The sequence below is a fragment of the Equus caballus genome, chromosome 5 (genome assembly GCF_041296265.1).
Source record: "Equus caballus isolate H_3958 breed thoroughbred chromosome 5, TB-T2T, whole genome shotgun sequence".
NCBI classification, from domain to species: domain Eukaryota; kingdom Metazoa; phylum Chordata; class Mammalia; order Perissodactyla; family Equidae; genus Equus; species Equus caballus.
In genome coordinates this window covers 9,662,264-9,689,201 of record NC_091688.1, presented here as the reverse complement: position 1 = coordinate 9,689,201, position 26,938 = coordinate 9,662,264, and the positions used below count along the sequence as shown (strand labels likewise).

At 35.6% G+C, this 26,938-nt stretch overlaps 1 protein-coding gene across 10 annotated transcripts in view; it reads left to right on the top strand.

The window, feature by feature from the left end:
- The window catches only part of RC3H1 (ring finger and CCCH-type domains 1), a 72,309-nt gene that overhangs the window by 19,574 nt on the left and 25,797 nt on the right, over positions 1-26,938 (top strand). For 7 of the 10 annotated variants that reach the window (XR_011439016.1, XR_011439017.1, XR_011439018.1 and 4 more), the window contains exons 2-7: positions 14,121-14,498; positions 18,201-18,321; positions 19,057-19,296; positions 19,942-20,117; positions 22,944-23,144; positions 26,419-26,551. Coding sequence is in view for 7 of the 10 variants with exons in the window: in XM_070267719.1 (XP_070123820.1) it covers positions 14,268-14,498; positions 18,201-18,321; positions 19,057-19,296; positions 19,942-20,117; positions 22,944-23,144; positions 26,419-26,551 (1,102 nt within the window). In the remaining 3 variants the exon portion in view is untranslated. The remainder of the gene's footprint in view (positions 1-14,120; positions 14,499-18,200; positions 18,322-19,056; positions 19,297-19,941; positions 20,118-22,943; positions 23,145-26,418; positions 26,552-26,938) is intronic. The other 3 variants (XM_070267718.1, XM_070267717.1, XM_023640577.2) reach the window with 1 other exon arrangement.

Sequence of the window (26,938 nt, the reverse complement as noted above, 5' to 3'; positions counted from 1 at the left end):
CAACTTAAGTGTATTAAGTTGAAATAGAATAAAAAATTTTCGATTTGAATTGAACCTAAGTGGTCCATCTTTTTAAGTCTAGAGGATTTGTTGTCCCTGCCGTGCTCTGAAAATGGTAACCATTTGGGTGGACTTGAAGGCTTTTCCCTTTAGTTATGGAGAACGTGTGCTGCAGGATTAAGGAGCTAAATTTAGGCATGTTGTATTTGTGAGGGTGCTTCAATATATTAGTAATTTTTAAGGCCTTAAAAAAACAGGATAGATTCACTCTATTAGGAGGTTGTAATTCCATTGAGAGAGCCTTTCAAATTCCAGTGTCAATGTTACATTCAGTATTACTGTTTTCTCAAAAGGCTATGGTGAAATTTATGAATGTAAAATTATGTCATAATTATATAAACAGTTATCAGATATCTATTATTGAATAACAAACCACCCCAAAACTTAGTGGCTTCAAACAACAACCATTTTATTTGCTTACAATTCTGAGCAGTTGGGGCTGGGTTTAGTTGGGTGGTTCTGCTGCTCGTCTCCACTAAAGCCGGTCATGCAGCTCCAGTCATCTGACAGCTCAGAACGGGGCTGATTGTTCTGTGGATCTGAGCTAGGACAATTTTTCTCTATTCTGTTGGTCTCACCCTTGGAGGCTAGCTCAAGTTTCCTCACTAGTGGCACCATGTTCCAAGAGAGTAAGAGTGGAAGCTGCAAGGTCTCCTGAGGACTAGACTCGGGAGCTTTCCCCAAATCACTTCTGCTGCATTGAACTGTTCAGAGTAAGTCAAGGCCACCCAGATTCGGGGGTGGAGGGAATAGACCACTCTCTTGATAGAAAGAGTAGCAAAGTCAGATTACAAAGGGGCGTAGCTACAGAGATGGGAGGAATTGTGGCCATCTTTGCAGACTATTGCAACAAATGATTAAGAAACCTAAGGAGAAAGTCTTATAACAGTAAAGTTAGACAAACCTGCATCTACCCCTTACTGGCCGTGAGACCTTGAGCATTTTGCTTAACTTTTCTGGGCCCTGATTTTCTCAAGGGTGTAATCATATTTTGCAAGGAATTAAAGGATGCACTTTAAGTTTTTAGAATATTTTTTGACCCATAATAAATTGTTATTATTTTAGAACTTACCGTTCCTTTAAATCTTCATTTGCTTATATTGCACACCTACTACCTGAACCTGTGATGGTCTTCTTCAAAGATGGGAATGCCGGCACAGCTTTCTAATAAATGATGTCCCGGAAGCCTTCAGATAGATAAAGAAAATTGAAGGTTTTGCCCTCTATGTTTGCCAGCTTTGATATATTGAGACTCATATTTGCTCATATCATAAGTTGTTTGCTTAAAATAATCAAACTAAAACTTAGATTTTATATTTGGGTACGTAAACCTTGAGGTATCTCCCCACCTCCCTCTTCTAAAGTGGAAATGTGTGTGTGTGTTTCTTCATTGTAAAGAGGAACTATCAAGATTTTTTAAAATTGCATTTATCCTTCTTAAACTAATGAATATTAAACTATTTGGGATATAAAAATACTTGGATTTTTAAGCTTTGAATATCTGGTTTATAAGTTTCTGTTTTATAATGTTTAGGGAAGAAATAATCTAAAATTGGCATCACTTGCTAACACTATTAAATTCAGAGTTTATATTTTGGTCACAGAGAGTTTGTCATGTTGCTGATGTTAAATGTCTTTTTTATCTGTTGTCTTAAGGTGGAAATAAGATGTTTGATTTGCGATCAATCTTTCTTTTCTTTTTTTTTTTTTTTTTTTTGAGGAAGATTAGCCCTGAGCTAATATCTGCTGCCAATCCTCCTCTTTTTGCCGAGGAAGACTGGCCCTGAGCCAACATCTGTTCCCATCTTCCTCTACTTTATATGTGGGACGCCTACCACAGCGTGGCCTGACAAGCGGTGCCATGTCCGCCTGCAGGATCCGAACCGGCCAACCTCGGTCTGCCAAAGTGGAACGTGTGAACTTAACCACTGTGTCACCTTTTAAATGTACTGAGACTTGTTTTATAGTCTGGCATATGGTCTATCTTGGAGAACATTCCGTATGCACTTAAAAGAATTCTGTTGTTGTGTAGCATATCCTATGGGTGTCTTTTAGGTCTAGTTGGATTATAGTGTCATTTATCTTTTGTATCCTTGTTGACGTGTGCATGCTACTCTGGATGGTAAAGCCCTAGGTTTCTTCCCCTAGCAGCTTTCCATTAGCCCAGTTGACTTTCTGTTGGAGAAAACGTAAATACTCCAGCTTGATAGGTTTGCTAATGTGTATTGGCTGACTTCTGTATTAAAACCATGGAGAAAACAGCAAGAGAGAGAAAAAACCCCAAAGATATTTTCTGATTTTAAAGAACTTACAGTCTAGTTATAACCTAGCTCTGCTCTGTTGACGATACCAGTGACAGGAATACCAGTTAAGAAATTGTCACAGTAATCCAGGTAAGAGATGGTGGCCTAAACTAAGGTATGGGGAATGGATTAGAAGGTTTCAACAAACATTAAAGAAATAAAATGAATAGAACTTGGTGATTGATTAGATGAGGAGAAAGGGTTTGAGGAAAAGGGAGTAGTCAAGGATGATTCCTCATGCTTCAGTTAACAGGTAAAGTCACTCAATCATTGACATAGGGATCAAAAGGTTTGGTAAGGTTGAGATAGTTTGAGACCCTAGGTGGATATGCATGACTAGTAGACAACTGGTTACATGGCGCTGGCACTCGAAGAGAGGTCTGAACTTGAGACACACGTTTGGAAGTCATCAGCATCTCATTGGAAAGTGAAAGCTGAAAAATAGATGAAATCACTCGGAATTTTTTGAGAAGAGAATTGAGGAGGGAATTCTGAAGAATCACACAAACTCCCGGGATAGGCAGAGAAAGAAGCCCTCAACAGAGGCATGCAAGGAGTGGCCTGCCAATTAGAGGAATACCTGGACATGCCATTATAGAAGCCAAAAAGGAGCAGCATTTGCAGGAGTATCTGGTCAACATTATTAGATGCTGTATAGAAGGAACTGAGACGTGACCACTGAATTTCATAAGAAAGTTGTTGATGTGCTTCTTAATAGTTGTTTCAAAATAGTGGTTGGCGTAAAATGGTGGTTTGAAAATGAAAGGTGAGGGAGTAGAGAACAGAGGCTGGAAGACAGGGGCAGAGATGGAATGACTTTGTTTTTTTTAGTTAAGTAAGACAAGTTGGAAGTAGAAATGTTTTTTTAGCTCCCCTGGACAAAGATTTAAGCATGCCAGCGGGGAAAGAATTAGTAAAGAGGGATGAATTGAAGAAACGGAACATCAGTGCTGCCCCTTAAAATGTCTCAATTTTGTTGGATTCCTCAGGAGTCTATAGATTAGTATTTACCAATCTGAAATATAAGTATATGAGGCACAAGTTAGATTTTCTTTTCGTTGTCAACATTCTCCCACCTTGAAGATTGAGTATTTGCCAATCAGATTTGTCGTTGTGTCTCAAAATAACTTCTGGGGACATGCGGAGCCAGCTTCCTCCTACAAAAGAAGCCATTACTGTAGTAGGAGACAGATTTCAAAACGTGACCTGAAAAACCATTTAAAGTCTTGCTAAAATATTTGATCTAGTCTTCAGAATTTATTCATGAATCTTTTGTTTTGGGGCTGAGTTATCTTTATGATTTAGAAAAGAGCTTTAATTAAGAAGGAGACATCAGTTTTCACAAAGAAAACAACCAGTTTCAGAAATCTGCATTTAATTTGAAAGCAGTTAACAAGATAACAGATCAACTAAAATACCTAGTGTATTCCACAATATTCTTAATTTTGGTTATTAGTTCTCATTAGGTCCATGGTATTTGGACCACCACTAAATGGTAATGACATATTTACTTACTTGACAGTATATGTAATATTCAGCAGAGTATTAATGCAAAAATCGAAAAAATAACCATTTGCAGTTTTGCTATAATGGATAAGTTTTCCCTGCTTAGTACCTCACAGTTCCTTTAACGATCATGCTCTTTTGAGTCTGGCCTTTTCGTTCTCCCACCTCTGTAATAACTACTGATGTCCTCTCCGGTGTAGCACTTTTACACCCAGTACGTAACTTTGCTGTGTAGAATAGAAACCTGGAGCTTTGAACTGTGTACACAGAGTTAGAGACTGTCATTCACTTTCTAGAGAGGTGTTTCAATTTCAGATCAGGCAGCTTCTCCATGAATGGTTTTATCCTTCTTTACTGTTTTCTTCTCCTAAATTTGGCATTAGGGTGGAGGTATAAATGTTTCTTTTTGTCCCTGTGAACGCTAGGAAAGTAAGCCACCTAAATTAACCCTTTGCAGCTTTCTCAACCCTTCTTTATCAAGTTCTATTTTTCAGGGTTTCCCCGTCTAAATCAGAAGCCCTTGTCTTTATACCTGTCCAAAGTATTTGTCCATTTGTACCAACATTAGCATATTAAATTATTTATATCCAGGATGTTGTGTACAATATAGGGTTTCTTGTTTTTGTTTCCTGCTTTTAGCTTCATTTTTCAAGATAGTTAAAATTTTTCTCTTCTCTGATGTTGCCCTGCCTGTTGGTTGCTATGGAAGTGTTCCAGAGAAGTGGGAAATTAAGTTAAGGCCGTAAATAATAAGTTAAACTCATCTCTCGGGGTAGAGTTGGGTAGGGCAGGGTGGGAACAGATCCAAGATTTTCTTACAGACAATAAGGTTTTGTTTGATGTAATATCTTTCTCAGGGCAACTTATATTTAAAGTTCAGATAAGAGCTGAGTTTTAGTCTCAGCTCAACAATTTATTACCTTTGGGCAAGTTATTTAATGCTGCTGAAGCTCAAGAGTTATCTATAAAATGGGCATCATAATGCCTCAGAGGAGTGAGTGACTGGCCCAGAGTAGAGCCTTGATACTTTCATTTCCATGTTTCTCCCTCTAAACCAGAGGCAGATAAAGTGAAGCTGTAATAGAAGAGATGGTAATAAATTTTTAACAATTTTTTAAATGTCAATTTGTAATATATTTAAATGAAATTTTCAAAACTATATATTTAACTATTTAATAGAGCTATTGCCGTACTCATAGAACAAATCTGAATAGTGTCTTTATATTTTAAAATTACCACATTTAAAAGTTTGAAAACTAAGACTTTCTATAAAAAGTCTCTAATGACTATTTTAACAGCTTTATTGAAATACAATTTACATACTATAAAACTCACTTATTTTAAGTGCACAATTCACTATTTTTTAGTAAAGACAGTCCAATTTTAGAACATTTCCATCACCCCTAAAATCTCCCTTGCCTTAATGACTATTGACTCTCATCTGTAAGGTGGCACAAATTATAGGATTTAAAAGTAAGCTTCAGAGTTAGGCTGGCCTGAGTTTGAATCATAGTCCTGCCACTTACTAGCTCTGTGTCTTTGGGTACTTCCCTGTACTTTGGATTCTTTGTCTGTAAAATGGAGATAATTACTACATTACAGCGTTGCTGCGAACATTTAATTAATTAGATAGTGTATATAGAGCACTGAAAGAGCTGGCACCTAGTTGGTGCGTAACAAATATTGGTTACTGGTGGTAGTTTATATTGTGGTTTAGATTTATGGTAGACATTTAAATAATAGAAGCATCTAAAAACACCCAACTTAAGGCCTGACACATGTTTTATCTTCAGAAAACCAAGCTTTGTTATGTATCATCTCATCATAATTTTGTTTATAGTAGTTTGTTGGCACTTGCTTTAATCACAGTTAAACCTTGAGGTTCACAAAGTATTTGTACTTTTGCATAAAGCATGAATCTGAATTGAATAGCTACGAGGCAGCTACAAGTCTTGGGAGTTTGATATCTGCAAACTAGTTGCTTGGTTAATGAAGTGAGTCAGTAATCTTACTGTTTACTGTTCATTGAACAATTTTCTTGCTCTGAAAAGGTCTTATTTGTCAAAAGAATAAGCTGTGTGGACTTACAGCTAGAATATACAACTATGCTGGGGCTTTGGGGAGAAAAAAAAGAGGAAGATTGGCAACAGATGTTAGCTCAGGGCAAATCTTTCAAAAAATATAAACTCTGAGAAAAGTCAAATGATGTTATGTATTAATGAAAATAATATTAAAGATTAATTTTATTAATATAAAAGTATAAGATTTTAACAAGAGTTTTTTTTTTTTTTTTTGAGGAAGATTAACCCTGAGCTAACATCAGCTGCCGTTCCTCCTCTTTTTGCTGAGGAAGGTTGGCCCTGACCTATCATCTGTGTCCATCTTCCTCTACCTTATATGTGGGATGCCTGCCACAGCATGGCTTGCCAAGCGGTGCAATGTCCGCACCCGGGATTCGAACCGGCAAACCTCAGTCTGCCAAAGCGGAACGTGCACACTTAACCACTGCGCCACTGGGCTGGCCCAACAAGTGATGGTTTTTAATCAGAATTTAGAAGTTGGAATAAACTAGTAAAATGTCTGTCAGATTCTGTACAGTAGCTTCAATCAATAACATGAAAAAGGCATGTAACCAAATCAAACAACCTTTTAAATATTTTCTGTGAGCAGTCTTCCTGGCATAAAAATGTATATATTGGGGGTAGTCGGTGGCTGAGTGGTTAAGTTGGTGCACTCTGCTTCGGCGGCCCAGGGTTTTGCCGGTTCGGATCCTGGGTGCAGACCTAGCGCCACTCATCAAGCCATGCTGAGGCAGCGTCCCACATAATACAACTAGAAGGACCTACAGCTGGAATATACAACTATGTACTGGGGGACTTTGGAGAGAAAAAGAAAAAAAATAAGGATTGGCAACAGATGTTAGCTCAGGGCCAATCTTTAAAAAAAAGATGTATATATTACTGGAGAAGTCATGACAATTTTAAATTTGGGCCTTTAAGGTGGACTGATTGCTGCTTATTTATCATGTGTGTTGTGTGTATCTTCTATCAATTATCAACAATAAAATCACTGATTGTTGCCATCTACTCAGGACAGTAGGCCTTATTTAATCAGATGGGAAAGTTAACCATTGTGCTCGTCGTTGAGCAGCAGAGTCGCTCTTTTGGCCTTTTTTTAAGAAATGACGAGGACTCATCATTCATGCTCTGTTTCTGATTAGGAAAGTTCCAGTAGAATTACTCCTAATGAGCTAGATTTGGGCTGACCCCAACACATAATGGTTTATGTGTTAATGATTTATCTGATAATGATTTATCTGCAGGCTTTGAGCACATGTGCTTTAATTAATAGAATTGTTTAGGATTTTTTTTTTCTGACAAAATCTTGCTTTGAGGAAGTTTAAAGAATCTGGCTGTTGGTATTTTAGTAATTCTATTTCATATGTTTACTCCTGACTGAAAGAATGTTTATTACATTCACTAAGCTGTGTGTCCTGTGTGGGTTAGATACATGTTGTGGTTGAAGGTGATGTAAACAACTGTCTTTGAAAAGCTTGGAGAATGTTTGGAAAGATGACTTTGAAGAAAGATGTCTAAAGAATGAGGAATGGAAATCGTTGGATCTAATAACTACAGTTAGTGACACTTGGCGTCTCTAAAAAAGCTTTGCTTTATGATTTTGTAATTCCTGAAATAGAATCATCAAAGAGTGACTTACTGTTCTTAATGAGCAGATTTCCCAGGCAAAGTCAAACTTTTAAAACACTGTTTTCCCCTTGGTCTCTCAGAACTCTTTATGGTCAAAAGAATGCTTTTGTTTTTAGTGAAGAACTGGTTGCTGTTTCTGTATGTTTATTCTATCAAGTTTTTTATGGGTGTGTCTAACAACTATTTTACCAGAAAATGTAAGAGGGTAGCAACTACATACCTCATTTTACTAGGTTAATAGAGATGGAAATGATATATAAAAACTAATATAAGTATTAATATATTAAGAATATTAATAAACTATGGTAGTTCTTTGAAGCAGATAAACTACAGAGAAGTTATAAAAGAGTTTTAATTAACTTTGAAAAGAACTAATAAGTTTTGATGATTTGGCTATCCAAATTTGTAAAAGAAGATAATAAGTAAAAATCTTTATAATAGTCTTATAGTAATTTATGTTAGAAATAGCCTAAATTGTGTTCTGAATGTATTCTAACTTGTTTTCATTCTTTCAAATTTATTTGCACTTATATAAGTAATTCATGATTATGTACTTTTTGTAAGTTGCTCAATTGTGTAACTGCTGTTTAGTTTGTTAGATTTCTTTCCAAACCTTTTTCTTCCATCCATTTACATCCATTTAATACCAAGATTAATATGTAGGATTTTTTTTCCCCCAACATAAATATCGTATGTATTGGTCTGCAAGTTTTGTTTTTACTTAACAATGTGTCTTGGACGTCTTTCCATTTCTCTATGCATAAATCTCTGATTATTACATATGTTTCCATAGTACAGATGTACTGTCTGTTTATCTCTCTGTTCCCTTATTTTGGACACAGTGTTTCCATTTTTTTTCAATTACAAAGATTTCTAGCCTTTGTTTTAAAAGAATCCTGTTAATACCTTCCTAAAGTAGATTATCTTTCTGTAATATGAATGATCACTGTAATCTATCTGTTCTCTGTCTTAGAATTTTTACATGTGAGATTTTCTTGAAGTAGGCATGATGCTGGTGTAACAGCATTTAGGTTCTTTGGGGCCCAGTAGTGAGGGAGAGAAGTCATATAGGGTTGTTAGGTTGTTCTTCCGGTTTGGGCCTTGAAGGGGATCTCAGTGAATTATGATTAGTGAGGATAGTATACAGATTGGGGAATGTTAGAAACAATGAAGTGGATCACTTCCTGCCTCTTCAGTGCCTTCACCTTACTCTTCACCTTATGACCAAATACCATAATGTGAGTTTAAATATCCTGTGTCATTTGGTCCTTGCTAATTGTTTTCTCTCACATCATACCTTTCTCTCTTGCTCTCTGCTTTGTTTTTGTTTTGTTTTTTGTTTCTTTGTTTTGTTTTTTCCTAGCTCCCCAGTTGTACCGTATTCCATCTAGTCTCAGAACCTGTAGTTATGATTTTCCTTTACCTGGAGTCTATACACACATATGACACATTATTCTTCCCATAACATTTATTCAGTCTTCATCTTTCAAATCTTACCATAAACGTCACTTCCTCAGGGAAGAAATGCCCCACACAACCCCACCCCAGTTTGGTTAGATTATCTTTGTTAGATGTGCTTCTATCTCCCTGTCCTTTTCCTTCATCTCATTTACCATACCTTGCAGTCATGTATTTAGTTTTGTCATTATAGTTTATATAGCTAACAAAGGAAACAATGTAAGCTTCATGCAGACTTGGAGCGATTTGCTTGTTCACTAGTTTTTTTATCCCTAGTGCTGAGTACATAGTAAAGACCAGTAAAATATTGTTTTGCAAGTAGCTGAATGTTCAATATTTGCTGGGAATGCAAAAAGATTGTTAGATATAATTTCTAAGAAAAATTGGTTTAATGTAGAAAGAGATAGAGAGTTGTGAATAATAGCATTTAAAATACTTTGTTTCCAATAGACAATATATATTTGTATATCAAGCTATATGGATAAAGAACCAACCAGGAAGGCAATAACCGCGGTTTACCTGTGGAGGGGGTGGGAATGAGGTCTGGAGGCATGGGAGGGAGATACTTCAATGTAAGCATTTTTTAAAATTTTGACACACATGAATATCTCTTAACAATATTTTATAAGAGTCTGTTGAGATTGTGATATAAATACAGAGGAAATATATGTTCATATGAATTATTGTTTCTGTTTTTTATATATTCTTATGTTTTCAACAGTTATTTATTTCAATATGTCCGGGTCAGTGATCTTTATCTTCCTCCTCCTTCCTCCCCAAACAAAACTTTTTAATGAAAATCTAATAAAAGTCATAGATCTTATTCCTAGAAGAAAGAACATGTGTATATACGATTTTACATATTATTTCCAAGGTTAGTGGTTGCCTTGATTTGAACTAAATATTGTTAACTATAGTTTTAATGTGCAAGAATATTTTTAAAACTCTTTCAGAGGTTCAGTGATGGTTTTGCATGCAAAGTAATCCAGTGGGGGTGCAGGAAACACTAAAACTAGGAGTCAGGAAAGTTGGTTTCTGATCCTAGCTCAGCCACTATCAAGCTGCACCACCTTGAGTGAAATTATTTTACTTTTTATCTTTGGTCTCTTCTGTGTCAAATTGGTATAGTGGAAAGTGCATAGCTTTAGTGTCAAGTACTTACCTGAGGTGGTACTACGTATTTGACCTTGTCCAAGTTCTCTGAATGTTATTTTGTTTCTTCGTAAAAAGAAGGAGAATGACTTCAACTTCTTTAGGTTTTAAGGATTAAGTGAAAAGAGGTGTTTGAAAAGCTTAACCACACTTGTTACTGATAGGGCCATAAATAAATGTTAATTATCTCATCTTGAAAAATGAGGCGAGGGGCTGGCCCCATGGCCATATGGTTAACTTTGTGCACTCAGCTTCTGTAGCCTGGGTTTTTGCCAGTTCACATCCTGGGCACGGACATGGCACCACTCATCAAGCCATGCTGAAAGGGCGTCCCACATAGCACAACCAGAGTCACTCACAACTAGAATATACACTTGTGTACTGGGGAGCTTTGGGGAGAGGAAGAAGGTAAAAAAAGGGAGGAAAAGAAGGAAGATTGGCAATAATTGTTAACTCAGGTGCCAATCTTTGGGGGGAAAAAAAGAAAAATTAAGAGAATTAGATGTTCTCTAAGGTATCTTTTACCAATAAAGTTTTGTTATTCTATTTTAAACGATTCTTGTTACAACAGAATAATTTGGAAAATTTGTTATAACAGCACTTATCTGAAATTATGTGGAAGAGCAGTGAGGCATTTTAAATCTGTGAAACTGATGTTGACCATGTTTTCTGCCTGTTTTCTATATCCCACAGTGCCAGACATGTAATAAATCTCAAGTACTTGCTACAATTTTAAGATTCATGGAAGAATAATATAGGTTAGAATTTCTTAATCCAGAGTCTTTAAATACCCTGGAGCTCTATGAATAGATTTTCACAGTTCTGTGAATTCTTTGAAATTATATGCAAAATTTTTAGTGTGTCTAATTGTAGTGAGGAGCTGTAGCTTTCATAGTGCACAAGACAGATTAGGTCTTTGCTCTCCTGGAGTCTGTATTCTAATAGGAGAAGATAGTCATTGAATAAACAAAAATATAAGCAAGAAAATACAACTTAGAGGTGATGGAAATGTTTTGTAGAGAATTTAAATATAGTGATGGATAAGAGAGTGATTTAGAGGTTATTTTAGAGTTTTAGGTGGTCAGGGAAGTCTTCTGAGGAGTTGACATTTTTGGTGGCATCTAAATGATAAACAATGGCCTCCAATTAAAAGATTAGACAGAATGGCTGGTACTAGCCTCCTAAAATGGGAACAAGCTTCATTTGAGTAGCTGGAGGGTAGTGGGGTGATAGGGACAAGTGTTAGAAAATAAGTTAGATAATTACAGATTATATCATTTAGGGCTTTGTAAACCAGTTTTGGAATACCAGGATTCTTATTAGAAATCCAGGCATTATTCTAAATGTAATAGGAAGCCATTTCAGAATTTTTAGTTGGAGGAAGATTAACAAAGGAAACTCAAGACAGATCTGATAACTCCAGCATTTAGGAGTTTAAGAGATCAAAAGCAAAGCTAGTAAGTTGGGAAGGATGAGGGTTGTGTGGTTCATTGATACTTTCAAGGAGGAGGGAATAGTCATCTGTTTTATATCTTGTTGAGAAGACGAGTAAGATTATTAGAACAATGACCTGACCCTTAGATTTGGCAACAGATTTGCTGGGAAAACAGAATGCCTGAAGTCGGTAGCTATTAGGGAGTGTAGCTTTGTGACATTGGTTTTTGAATGAAATAGCAATGAGTTCTTCCTTCTTTATATTTAACCTTTAATCTGTGGGTAACAGTTTGGGGTTTTAGCCAGAATATCTGGGTTAATAGCTCTATTTCTTTTTAGCTTACTCAACCTCTCTAAATCTCCATTTCTTGTATCTGTAAGATGAGAGAACAGTAATTACCTACCCTTTTTAGCTTTGCTTTATGTAAGGCATTTAGCACAGTATGTGGCACATATCTGTATAAATAGTAAAGATAACAGTGATGTGCAAGAAAACATTTATGTTTTGTGCTCTTTTAGGTTTGTATAGTTTATAGTGCTTAAGGGAGTAAAGTACTGTCTTTTATGTTTACTTTATGATTAATTAACATATTTTGAGTTCTCTACAAAGGCAATACTAGTAAAAAGGAAGGAACGCTTAGCTCTACTTTGGAGAGATGAACACGGGATCAGATTTTTTGTAGGCATTCATAGAAAATGCCTGCTAATCTATAGAAAAGTTCATATAGATGATAATTTATCAACTTGTAATCAGCTTCAGCAAACACCTGACTAGTATACAGTTTTCATTCTGAATATTATGTCTTCTAAACACTTACCTGTTTTGTTCTTTATTTTGGAGCATTCTGCAGCCTCATGCACAATTACAGTATTTGACTCTACAATTGAGTAATTAGATACTGTATTTTCTTTTTTAACATTCCAGACGATAGTCTCAATAAGTAGTAATAATTCAGTATAAACATACTTTTAGCTATTCATAGTCTATTTGAAGATGCATTTTATTAAAAGTATTTATAATTAAAACAGAAATCAAAATGTGGGCAATTTCTTTATTTGCTCTTTCTTGTTATATTGCAAGGGCCGTTTGAACACTTGTGCAGATAACTTTAATTAAAGATCCTGAACGTGAAAATTAAGTTGATAACTGTCTACTAGACCATTAAATTTTTTTCCTTGTCCATTTGTCTGGGAGCACACTTTGCGAAAACCCAAACAAAGCTGAGGTTACTTAGAAGGCAGATACTGTGACTGCATTGTTTCACTGTTTTCCCAACAACTCAAACAGAGTCTGGCACATAGTATTGCTTAGTAAATATTTGTTGAATGAATGGATAAAACTTTTAGCATACCCAGTGGAAACTATTCTCTCATCAATAATGGGCTTTGCATTTAAGGTTATTTCAATAAAACGTGAGTTAAATGTAATACTTGAAGAATAAAGTATGTAGATAATTTACTTTTCTATGTTCTAGTTAATTACACCTTAAGATGTTTTCCTATCTTTGTAAGCAATCTCTACTGAGCATAATCAAATCTTTAAGAACATGTAATACTGTGTTACTTCATTGTTCTATGCATCAATTCTCATTTTTAGAAACTGTAGCTACAGTAAGTATAGAAGGTATTGTTTAAGATATGTCTAGAAGTTTTAGGTTGGGTTATATATGTAAAGAAAATTTCTGTTAGACACAGGTAATGAATTTTGTGATTTGGCTTTTATCCCCAAAAATAGAGGGTAGACAGTGAAATTTGATTATATGTGGGTTCTGGTTAACTATAATTGTTCCATCATTCTTAAATTTGGGAGTTTAAAAATCTTTTGAAGTAAATAGTTTTTACTATGTTGTAGTAAACTATGTTGTTCTAACACAACACACTATAGCAACAAGTATTGGCTGGACCAGGGGCTTAAAGATATCTACTAGTAAATAAAACTGTTAAGAATATCTAAAACCCTTAAAAATAAACCTAAAAAAAATCCCATGGTCTCTTTTATCTTGTTATCCACACTAAATTTTATGATAAAGTATTTTAAGGTAGTTTTTATTTTAGGCCAATTTTTAAACAACTTTTTGTTGAGGTGTAACACAGGAGTGTACATAAGCTTGATAAGTTTTTACAGCTGAACAGATTCGTATAACTTGGTGTGCAGATCAAGAAACAATGTTATTAGTCGCCTTAAAAAGGCTAATTTTTAAATGTAAAACAATCAGACTTAGATAAACTTGAGAGACTTAGGTCCTGGATTTAACTTGATTACTGACTTCGTGTCACCTTTGGCAAGTTATTTCATCTTTCTGGGATCTACTCCCCATCTCTAAAATGAGGGGATGAGATTAATTGTTTTATTATGGCTCTAATTTGGTAAAAGTGCAAAAAGACGGACTCGTGATATAAATGTGGTATAAAAGGTTATAGGTGTAGGTAATAGTGTGAGAATACACAGTTTAATTGAAAAGAAAGACACTCATTTTTTTTCTTTTGCTTTGTCTTCCAGGTTATATTTCACACTATGTGCTGACTGTATCTACAGAAGATATTTAAAAAAAAAAAGAGATAAACTTTTTTCAAAGATTTTGATTCCAGTGGAATCTTTGCTTTAGATTTTTTTTGTGTGTGTTAGTGAATTGTAACTCCAGAAGCAATGCCTGTACAAGCTCCACAGTGGACGGATTTCCTCTCCTGCCCAATTTGCACTCAGACTTTCGACGAAACAATTCGAAAGCCCATCAGTTTGGGTTGTGGCCATACTGTCTGCAAGATGTGCCTGAATAAACTCCACCGCAAGGCTTGCCCATTTGACCAGACCACTATCAATACAGACATTGAGCTCCTTCCCGTGAACTCAGCATTGCTGCAGCTCGTGGGTGCTCAGGTAAGATGGGGGACTTAGACTTTTTAATTTCTCTGTGTGTGTGTTTTCCTCCTGAGAGAAACTTGTTGAATTAAATTGGTTACCATTACCTTCTATTTAAATAGATAAAATTCTGTTCAGCATTGTGCACTAGATTTCAGTATGTTAGGAGATGTGTTCTGGTAGTACAGTGTTTCTCAGTCATAGTACGGTAACATCCATTTAATCTGGTGGTCAGACTTTCTCAACATTCTCAGGTGTTCACGTCACTAGAGAAACCTAAAAAGTAAGTCACAAGGAGCTCTTAATATTGAGGAAAATATTACTCATAAAACCGTTCCATTTTACTTCATAGGAAAAGTGAAGCAGCTTCAGACAGTTTTCTTAGTAGACCCTAACTGTAATGGAAGATGAAGGAAGGTGACAAAAACAGAAGAGCACTGCTTTTGGGAGCCTTTTATCTAGAGTTGGAACAAATATCTATCAGTATCTCAATATAAAAGTTAGTCTGATAATTCTGAAAGTAATACTCTGAGAGTTTTATGTCAGTATTCTCAAATTAGAGATCAGTAGTATCCTCAGAAGGTTTCACAAAGCCAAGGGAGGCAGGTTTTTGAGGGCTAGGTATGATTCACTTAAATAATCTGTCCCTAAATCAATTTGCATAGTGTGAGTCTGGAGTAACACATATTTACCATAAATCATTTTCTGAAGTAGTGTGCTGGAACTTTGGATCTGGCCCCACTAATATTTTCTTGATAATCTTCCTATAAACTGCTAAAAGCAGGGAAGGTTGATATTATGTATGTTGTAAATAAAGGAGCAATTCTAGAACAGCTTATTCAAAAGGAAAACTTAGTTTATTTACAAACCTATTTTGATGATGTCAACAAACATACTACAAAATATTTGTCAAAAGGGAAAGTGCAATTGATTCTTTTTCTTTTCTTCCTGTACTTACTTTTTCATTTTATAATCATTTATCCTTTTATTTTGAAAATTCCAGTATGACATTTTGGAAACATTTAAAAAATAGACTTGGGGCTGGCCCAGTGTTGTAGTGGTTGAGTTCGCACACTCTTCTTTGGGAGCCCAGGGTTCGCCAGTTTGGATCCTGGGCATGGACCTACACACTGCTCATCAAGCCTTACTGTGATAGCATCCTGCATACAAAACAATAGAGGAAGATTGGTACACATGTTACCGAGCAACAATCTTCCTCAAGCAAAAAGAGGAGGATTGGCAATGATGTTAGCTTGGGTGGTGTTCCTCACCAAAAAAAAGGGAAACTTAATTGAGGATAACAATTTTAGAAATAGAATTTTTTTAAAAACTTTTTAAAAAATTTATTTTATTTTATTTTTTTGAGGAAGATTAGCCCTGAGCTAAGATCTGCTGCCAGTCCTCCTCTTTTTGCTGAGGAAGACTGGCCCTGAGCTAACATCCGTGCCCATCTTTCTCTACTCTATATGTGGGACGCCTGCCACAGCATGGCTTGCCAAGCGGTGCCGTGTCCGCATCCAGGATCCGAACCAGCGAACCCCAGGCTGCCGAAAGTGGAACGTGCAAACTTAACTGCTGTGCCACCAGGCCGGCCCCTAGAAATAGAATATTTTAATAACAAATAACTGAGGCTTGGGGCCTGCCCCATGACTGAGTGGTTAAGTTTGCTCGCTCTGCTTCAGCGACCTGGGGTTTTGCCAGTTTGAATCCTGGGCATGGACATGGCACCGCTCGTCAAGCCATGCTGAGGCGGCATCCCACATGCCACAACTGGAAGGACCCACAACTAAAAATAGACAAATATGTACCAGGGGACTTTGGGAAGAAAAAGGAAAAATAAAATCTTTAACATAAATAAATAAAAAATAACTGAGGCTTACTTCTTTTTCATAAAGTTGTCATATCTTAACAGAAACAACGAGTGTTTATGAACTTTGAGGATAGGACATTTTAATACATAATAACCACTATTTTAACCCTACAGATTGCCATTAAAAAACTGTTGAGAGAACTAATAGATGAATTAAGCAAAGTTGCAGGATACAAAATCAACATGCAAAAATCAGTTGCATTTCTGTACACTAACAATGAACAATCTGAAAGGAAATTAAGAAACCAATCCACTTATAGTAGCATCAAAAAAATAAAATAGGAATAAATTTAGCACAGAGGATAAAAGAATTTGTATGCTGAAAACTACAAAACATTGCTGAAATTAAAGAAAACATAAATAAATGGAAAGACATCACGTGTCCATGGACTGTCAGACTTAATATTATTAAGATGGCAATACTACCCAAACCAATCTACAGATTCACTGCAGGCTTTCTCAAAATCCCATTGGTGTTTTTTTGCAGAAATAGAAAACCTCATTCTAGAATTCATATGGAATCTCAGGGGACCCCAAATAGCCAAAACAATCTTGAAAAAGAAGAACAAAGTTGGAGGAGTCACACCTCCTGATTTTAAAACTACAAAGCTACAGTGATCAAGACTGGCATAAAGACAGACATTTAGATTAATGGAATAGAATAGAGAGTCCAGAAATAAGCCCACATATATGTTCAAATGATTTTTGACAGGGTTGCCAAAACCATTCAACGGGGAAAGGACAGTCTTTCCAACAAACAGTGCTGGGGCAACTGGATATCTAAATGCAAAAGAATGAATTTAGATGCCTACTTCACACCATATACAAAAGTTAAAATGGATCAAAGGCTGAATGTAAGAGCTAAAACTACAGAACTCTTAGAGGAAAATATAGGCATAAATCTTCATAACCTTGAAGCAGGCAGTGGTGTTTTTAGATATGACACCAAAAGCATGAGGAACAAAAGATAAGTTGAACTAAATCAAAAGTTAAAACTTTTGTGCTTCCCAGGACACCATCAAGAGAGTGCAAGAACCATCCACAGAGTGGGAGAAAATAATTATAAATCACGTATCTAATAAGAAACTTCTATCTAGAAAGTATATAAAGAACTCTTACAACTCAGTAATAGAAAGAACATAATTTTTAAATGGTCAAAGATCTGAACAGATGCCTCACCAAAAAAAGATATATGGATGGCAAACAAGCAAATAAAAAGTTGCTCAGCATCATTTGCCATTAAGGAATTCCAAATTAAAACAACAATGAAAAACCACTACATACCAATTAGAATAACTAAAATCCGAAACACTGAGAACAGTCTGCTGGTGAGGATGTGGGGCAGCAGGAGCGCTAATTTATTGCTGGTGGGAATGCAAAATGGTACAGCCACTTTGGAAGCTATTGTTTGATTTTATGATTATTTTTATCTGAAATGTCCAAAATAGGCAAATCCACAGAGACGGAAAATAGATTAGCATCTTCCTAGGGCTAGTGAGGGGTTGGGAGGATATATGAGAGGGGTGGTAGTTAAAAGTGCATGGGGTTCTTTTGGAGGTGATGAAAATGTTCTAAAATTGTGGTGATGGTTACACAGCTGTGAATATACTAAAAGCCATCGAATTATATACCTTAATGGATCAGTTATATAGTATGCAAATTATGTCTCATTAAAGCTGTTACAGAAACTAAACAAAATGCAAAAAATGCAATAAATTGTGTGTGTGTGTGTGTGTATAGACAAGATCTTTTGAAAGAATTTAGTAAATTTAGTAGAAGTTTTGATGTTACCAGTGTTAGAGATGATTAATTAGTGAGCACCAAAACAGACCTTTTCTTTTGACCTCTAGGTCCCTGAGCAACAGCCCATTACTTTGTGTAGTGGGGTTGAAGATACAAAGCATTATGAGGAAGCCAAGAAATGTGTAGAAGAATTAGCATTGTACCTGAAACCACTCAGCAGTGCTAGAGGTAAATCAGATGCAATTATCCATGCTGAAAAGTGTTTATTAAAGATGCTTTTATTACCATAAAAATTGTGGGCTTTAAATGGATATTAATGAAGTTCATTTGTTTGTTATAAACCAAACCTACCGGTGCTGAATATTATCATTGCAAACCACATCAAATAAAGTAGTGAATTTAGAGTTTCTGTGATGTTAGAAACATTATTTTAATGAGTTGCAGAAGTAAGTGTAAGTACACTAGTGGTTTCGGAAGGGCTTCCCATCATTTGACACCTCTGAATTGCCTGCCTTCTATCCATTTTTATGTGGTATGCTATAGGAGATGTAATAAAATTGGAAGTTGCTATTACTGCCTTGCCATTACAGCTTGTTATTTCATTAGGAAAGTAAGATTAACAGCTATGAAGTAATATGCCAGAACTGTTATGACCTCAAGATTTGGGTCTTAAACTAATTATTAATGTTGTCTGGCCTTTTTTCCTTTATTCCTCCGTGATTAAAATGAATAATGGTATATTTAATGTCATAGTGTTACATTTGCATGAGATAACAGGTTTTGTATACTTTTAAAATGTAAACAGGGCTTCAGTTGTGTAATTTTGTTTATTGTTTATTTTAAATATTCTAGTAGAACCCAGAACTGTTCACATACTCATAAGTGAGCCCGTCAGAGGAAGTTTTCCTGGACTCTAAAATTACGTTGTAAACCTACTAAATAACTTTTTACTCTCTTTCACAGGAGTGGGTCTGAATAGCACTACTCAGAGTGTTCTGAGTCGCCCGATGCAGAGGAAGCTGGTGACTCTGGTCCACTGCCAGCTAGTGGAAGAAGAAGGCAGGGTTCGTGCCATGCGGGCAGCTCGGTCTTTAGGTGAACGAACAGTTACAGAGCTCATTCTCCAGCACCAGAATCCTCAGCAACTCTCTTCCAATCTTTGGGCAGCAGTCAGGGCTAGGGGCTGCCAGTTCCTTGGACCAGGTATATAATTAAAGTTTGATATTTACTATACTAGTAATTTAAAAGTATGAGGTAGCGACTCTAAGTGATATACAGAGGCTAGTTCTTTGCAATATTCTGTTGTTACCAGGCAGCATCCTACTTGGCAGTCATGGCTTGGGTAATTCCATGTCAGTTTTTCAGAGCACTTAAAATTTTTCTCTCAATGCCAAAAGTTTATTCTTTTTTTTTCTCCTTCTCTCCAAAGCCCCCCAGTACGTAGTTGTATATTCTAGTTGTAGGTCCTCCTAGTTGTGCTGTGTGGGACGCCACCTCAGCATGGCCTGATGAGTGGTGCTAGGTCCACGCCCAGGATCCGAACTGACAAAACCCAGGGCCACCTAAGTGGAGCATGTGAACCCAACTCACAGAGCTGGCCCCAGTTTATTCATTTTTGATATAAGTTTTTCTTAACTGTATTGGTCTTTCATCTGCTGTGTTACGTAAAATGTATGGAATGTAATACAAAATTGCCCCGAAATGGTTAAAAAGTGTAACTGTAAATATCTGTTATTGTGTTGCCCGTTAAGTGGTACCTGCAGAAATTATTGAATATTGCCCTTCTCATAAAGGGATTTATCTGATCTTTGCACATGATGAATTTTGGTTTTGCTCAACTTTTCCTAGCAATGCAGGAGGAAGCTCTAAAGCTGGTTCTCCTGGCCTTAGAAGATGGTTCTGCTTTGTCAAGAAAAGTGTTGGTTCTCTTTGTGGTGCAAAGGTTGGAGCCACGATTTCCTCAAGCCTCTAAAACGAGCATCGGACACGTCGTCCAGCTCCTTTATCGAGCCTCCTGCTTCAAGGTATGAACCTATGTTAAATTTCAGCTTAAAAGGAAACTTTGTCCTTTCCCCAAACTTAAGTAGTAAAAAGTTTGAATTTAATAAAGTTGCCTGTATCTTTTCAGAAAATTTCAGCAATTCTTTTAAAGAATGCAGAAAGTGTCCTATTAAAGTTAAATCTTGGTATATTGAGTTTTCTGTGTTAGATATTGAACCACATAGATCAAACCAAGGCTTGGAGATTTTTGTATTGGAAGAGACTAATAAGCTGGGTCAGTTTTCCACCAAAACTATAAGCAAAATGGTCTAAAGAGAGAGTCATTGAAGCAGGAATAAGTTTTATTTGGCTATTTGCCCATGGTGTAATTTCACGGACACAATACTGGAGCTCCACTTGCCATTCTGGCTTCAGGGTATGTAGTAATGCTGGACAGATTCTTTTGTATCCCACATGTAATCAGCACCACTTCAGACACGGGTGCCCACTCTCTGCCATTTATTGTTCATCCTATTTTCCTGACTTCTTGATGTCAAGGCTTCTTGCTTCTGATGCAACACAACCAGTACTTTATGGACCAGGAAAGCATGTCTCTAAAAAATTGTTAATTCTTGCAAGCTATGAGGAAATCTATTCGTGAGGTCACCACATTCTCTCATCTGACACTCAAACTAAAAAAACCCCACATTTGCCATCATGCTATATTCTGTTCTCTCATTTTTTGAGAAGGATAAAATGGTTCACAAAGTCAATAGGAGAGCATTCAGATTTAATTTGACAATATTTTTAAAAGCTCTAGTAAATGCCAACATTATTCGGTTTCTTTCTAGAGTCAGATTATATACTGAAAATGGGAGTGTGGACTCCAGGTCTGTAACACCCCTTCTCGTTTTCTTTAGGTACCTCTGGAGCTGTCACAACCTATTGCCAAAAAAACTCCAGATTGTCCCTGAATAACTCACATTTGTTATAATGTTGTAATAACATGAATGTACTGTGTAATCCAGGCTACATTTCAGAATGTCTGTCTGCTTACAGTGTTACTTGTTCTCTCTCTCCATTAACAGCACCAGACGGATACAATATAGGAAGCTTAAAAAATAAAAGGAAAGGAAAGGAAATCCAGCCTTCCTCTGTGAAAATAAGGGGCTCAAAACCCCAGAATACCCACAAAGTGAACCTCTCTCAATTCTAATTAAAAGCATTAATAGTTAAAAAAAAGTTAGAAATCTGTAAACATCCAATTATTTTTTACTTGGGTCATGATTATTTCCCTTTGTTTCATTGTCTATCTGCTTTCTTCTCTTGGTGGTAGTTTGTACTACACTCCCAATTATGAAAAGATTTATCTTCTCTCATTGTAAACTTCATTCACTATGACAGAGTTTCTGTTAAGTGTCTACCAATACCCATTGCATCTTCCTCATGGAACTCAAATCAGACTGCATTTTCCATTCTTCTTTGTAAGTGTATGTGTCCATATAGCTGTGTTCTCACTGTGTCCTTTCAGCATTTCTTTTATTTCTATTTGAAAAGCTTTTTCAGGCTGCAGGGTAATTCTGGTCATTGTTAGACATTGCATCTCTTGGAAATCTTTGATTGTTTTCAGTTAAAGAGAGTTTTGAGAGCCAGGGAACCAGTATATCATATGGAAAGCATCTTTTACATTTTAATGAGGGTTAGCCTATGTTGAGAGTTTGTCTTCATACGTATACATATGCATTTGGTCTTTTGACTTGCCTTTGAATACTCTCAAAATATATTTAGTTTTTGTGACTGTAGTTCTTGATTTTTTAATCTGTTTGGTCTTTCTATGGACTTACCTAACAAAATTTGTTAGACCTTCTTCTAATAAGAATGTAAAATACATTTTTAAGTATAATGTCTATATGACCTAGAAGTCTTGACTAAAATATTCTGTAGTTTCTTTGGTGGGACGAAAAAATGGAAATTTTCTACTAGAGGAATTTGAGTCCTTTTGGGAATAAAAGGTTAACAAGGCAAAATAGGTCCTAAAATAAGTTAGGATATAGGTGATCCTAGACTAGAATTAGTTATTTTTACTTTGATTTTTTAAGCCTTTTGCCTAAAATTCAGCTTGACTCAAAATGTGAATTATTGGGGGTGATAGCAATAGTACCTACCTCAACAAGTTTAAAGAATTAAATGAGTTAATACGTCAATATAATTGTTAATAAGGTAACTTAACACACTGACTGGCACATACTAAGTGCTCAATAAGCGTTAATTATCTTTATTATGAAAAGATATTATTATCATCATCATGGTTATTCTAGTCCAGCATCTCAGAATTACACTTTCTAATGGTGGCCCAAACTATAAAACTCCATGAAGAATTAAGCCAAGTACAAATTAGTCATCCTAAGAATCTCACCGGCATCTGAAGCTCTTTCAGGTATGAGTACCACCAGGCTCAATGCCAGGCAGGCCCAAGAGTAATAATCCCCAATTATGGAGAAGAAACATACATTACTTTTCAGAATAATTATACCTGTATGAGTATTTTCTTCTTTTCAAAAATGTATTTATACACACATAAAAGTTAAACTGCATCTATGTGTGTTAAGGTCTATGCAATCTTTGGATTTCGTTCCAGCACATATTCATTCTTTGTTTCTTTCTGTAAGACCTATTCAGAAGATTTTGACATCTGTAAAGGGGGAAATGTTTTCTAGGCACAGCAGTGTGTTTCATTTTAATCTTGCTATTGTTGCTAAAAGAAATTTGTTTGTTACATTAAAAATGATCTGTTAGCTGTATGTGGTCATATAAAGTATAAACCCATTTTGTTTCTTACCTGACTCATGAGATTATATGTATCTTATTAGGTCACCAAACGTGATGAAGACTCTTCTTTGATGCAGCTGAAAGAAGAATTTAGAACCTATGAAGCTCTGCGGCGAGAACATGACTCCCAGATAGTGCAGATTGCGATGGAAGCAGGCTTACGAATTGCACCAGACCAATGGTCCTCTTTGCTTTATGGAGACCAGTCTCACAAATCTCATATGCAGTCCATTATTGACAAGGTAGACCCTTTTTTGTTCCTTACTTCTTTGACTAATCTTGGAGTCTTGGTAATTCAGTTATTTGACAAATGTATATTAAAGTGATTAGTGTATGTCAGGCTCTTGTAAATGTAGCCTAGTGTCTTGTCATAACTAGTCACATCATAATACCAGTTTGTTTATATAAAGATTTTTTAAAATTGAGGTATAACTGACATTACTCATATAAGATTTGATTAGTGGTAGAATGCATTATCCAGCACTGTCTCATATTCCCTTGGGGGTCTCCCATCTCTATTTTATCATTACCTCTCTCCCTTCTTCTATTGTTCTCTGAGTTTTGATCTTTGTGTTAGTTAAACCCATTTTCTGAATGCCTTTATTGTTTTCCTATAGCAGCCATTTAATGGTCTGGAAGATGTATACATTGAGGTTTCTTATGAAACCTCACATCATAAGTTTCACATAAGTTACCAGTCATTCTAAGTTTGATTATATTTTCAGTAAACTTATTTCTACTTTATCTGTTGTTTGTTATGGTAAAAAGATCATTAGGGTCCACATGAATTTTAGGTCAGGCTCTATTATTTCTTTCTGACTCTGAGCTATATTTAATTCTCTTAAAACTGGAGTAATACTGTAACTGTTTTTGTTACAGTTCAACATGAAATATATGAAAGTGCTATTAAAAAGTCTTAAAGTGCCATGTAAATATATTATGTTAAATGATAGTATTTAATTTTTACTATTTTACCTTAAATACGTAGAAGCACAGGGATGATTATACATTAGAGTCCACCCTACATTTAATTTAGAGAAATAAGGTCAAGATGTAAGAGTAGCCTAAATATAATAACATTTAACATTTACTGAGACCTTACTATGCGTTTGGTGGTTTTAAATTGTTCATTTATTCCTCTCAACAGTCCTATATTATCACTTTTATATAGAGACAGAGAGGGGTTAAGTATATTTCTCCAGGATCACATAGGTAATAAGTGACAGAGCGGTATCTGAACTTGGGCATTCTGACTCTAGAATCCATGTTCTTAACCACTAAACCTGTTTCCATACTATTCTGTCCTTCCTTTTTTTTCTTTGCTATTCCCAAAGATAGAATTCTTTGCGTAAGTAGTAGATTAATGTCAAAGGAGAATTGGAAAATGTGTTTTATAGCAGCTTGGTGCATAATATTCAGTTCTGTCCTATAAGTCTTCCCTAGATACCTTAAACCAAGCTTTACCTACAACTGCTAGGTTTGAAATTATGCAACTGATTGGTTATAACATATTGAAACTTTAGTAATGATCTCTTAAAGGAGTAGCTTTCTACCCCTGAAGAGAAACTTCGCTTGCTTTTTAGAAAGGTTGTACAAGGAGATTGACCTTTTTGTCTGAGCTAGACCGTGTAGCTAGGTGTTTATCCTATAATAGTTTTCTCACATCATGAGCAATAATTTGAATTTAATATCTGGAGACTTTCGTACAACAAACTTTGCCATGTATGTGACATCTTATTATTATATAGAGCAATAGAACTTTCTGTGTTAATGGAATGTTCTGTATATGTACTGTCCAATATGGTGATCACTAGCCACACGTGGCTGTTAAGCACTGGAAATATGATTTGTGCCAACTGATCAACTAAAATTTTAATTTAATTTAATTTTAATTTAAATAGCCACGTGTTGCTAATGGCTACTGTATTGGACCATACAAATAGAGAATTTATTAAAAAGTGATAAGAAAAGCAATAATCCTAGTAAACTAATGGATAAAGAAACATGAATTAACAGTTCACAAAGAGGAAATATATGTAATTGATGGGATAGAATTAGGTCCCAGTAATAATTAAATACACATTTAGAACAGTGACATACCAAATATTGCCTGTTAAAATTAGTGGAAAAAAAAATACTCTCATTTATTGCTGATGGTTTATAAAATGCATTACAGATATTTTGGGAGACAATTTGTCAGTGAATAAAAACTCAAAATTTTCATGTCCTTTGACCAAATTTACTATTCCCAGGAATTTATTTTAAGAAAATAATCCTTTAAATACTTCAAAAAGATTATGAGCTCAAAGATGTTAATTGTGGCATTATTTATAAAGGAGAAAATAAGGGGATGGTTAAAGAAGTTAAGATCTGTCTGCTCAGAACACTGTTATATGGCCATTAGAATCATAGTTAAGACAGATACTCTCTTCAGCTGATAAGTAACAATTTAAAAAAAAAAAAACCATTAGTGAAACATTTTCATTAAGCCTTGGTGGTGGATACATGGATATTATCATTGTATTAGTTACTTTTCTTTGAAATATTTCATAGTAAAAATGGTTAGCAATATAAAAATGCTTCTGTTATAATATTAATGGTAGCCAAAATCGTAAGTTTATAAATGGCTGATTATAAGTGTATTAAAAACATGCAAAGATGAAAAAATTGAATAAAGGCATGTCACCATTCTAATGATGGTTGTGTTATTTTCCATGTTTTTTAAAATGTATGCTTTTTAAAAAATTACCTTTTATAGAGTGACCTTTTGTGGGAGGAAAATTCTCGTCTATATTAATAAAATACATAGAGAGCTAAATGTTTCCAAATAAGAACCCTTAGTTACTATCACATAATCAATTTTCTTTTCCTGTTATACATCATATATATGGCCAACTTAGGGAGTTAATGCACGAGTGTGTGTCATTAAGCCTTAGGGAAATATACAACCTGATAGCCTCCAAGAATCCCAAACCAATTTAGGATTTTTTGAGCTGGAGTGGTCTTTTGAAATTATTTAGTCCATGTTAGCAGATGGACTTCAGATTGAGTCTGTAAGGGTTATATCTGGCGTTATGATCTTTGATCCGTAACAGAACTTGAACTCAAACTCAGTTTGACTGAGTTCAGTTTCATTGTTCTTGCTATTGTATAGCATTACTCTAGACTGTATTTCCAAATTTCAATCATTTGGAAGGACCCCAAGAGCCAAACTAACATAGCGTTATAGAACATAAGATGGGAAGAATCTTCCAAATTGAGGAATCAAGAAAGGTCTCACGTTTGAGGACTGTGACAGCAGAGGGAAGAGAGTATACAACATGTCAAGCTGTGGATGCAAAGAAGTGCAGGGTTTGTTCACGTAGCAGGCAGTCCAATCTGGCTGAAGTGTGGGATGTGTGGGAGGATAAAAATTAAATTTAATAAGTTGCAGAAATGATTGTGATATTGTAAATAAGCTTTATTTAAAAAGGATTATCTGGCCTTTGGGAAAGTTAATGTTTATCTTTTTTTAAGTTGCAGACCCCAGCCTCTTTTGCACAAAGTGTTCAGGAACTAACAATTGCTCTCCAGCGGACTGGAGATCCAGCGAACTTGAACCGACTAAGACCCCATTTGGAGCTGTTAGCAAACATCGACCCTAGTCCAGGTAAACCTGAGGGAGATTAACAGACTACCCTATGTGTGCCTCAGTGCTGCTCAATGATTCTTGTAATTATCTTTTGTTACATTACTCTAGAATTTCTCAGGATAGTTATTCTAGATCTTTTCTACAGTATTTTAAGTTTCTGGCCCCAGTCTTGTCCATCTGTCTCTTTATTACTTCAATTAATATTTATTTATACTGTGCTGCGCACTTCACCAGGAAAATAAATTCTCTCTGGGATCCTTTATATTTCTTCTTCTTCTCATCACAAAACTGTGCCGTATTTTACCATTCTCATCTCTTTTGACAAAACTCAAGTTTTCTCATTTTTTTCTGTGTCATATGTCCTTAGTTGCATTTTCTTGGCCCTGTTTTTTCCTTCTGTACCGT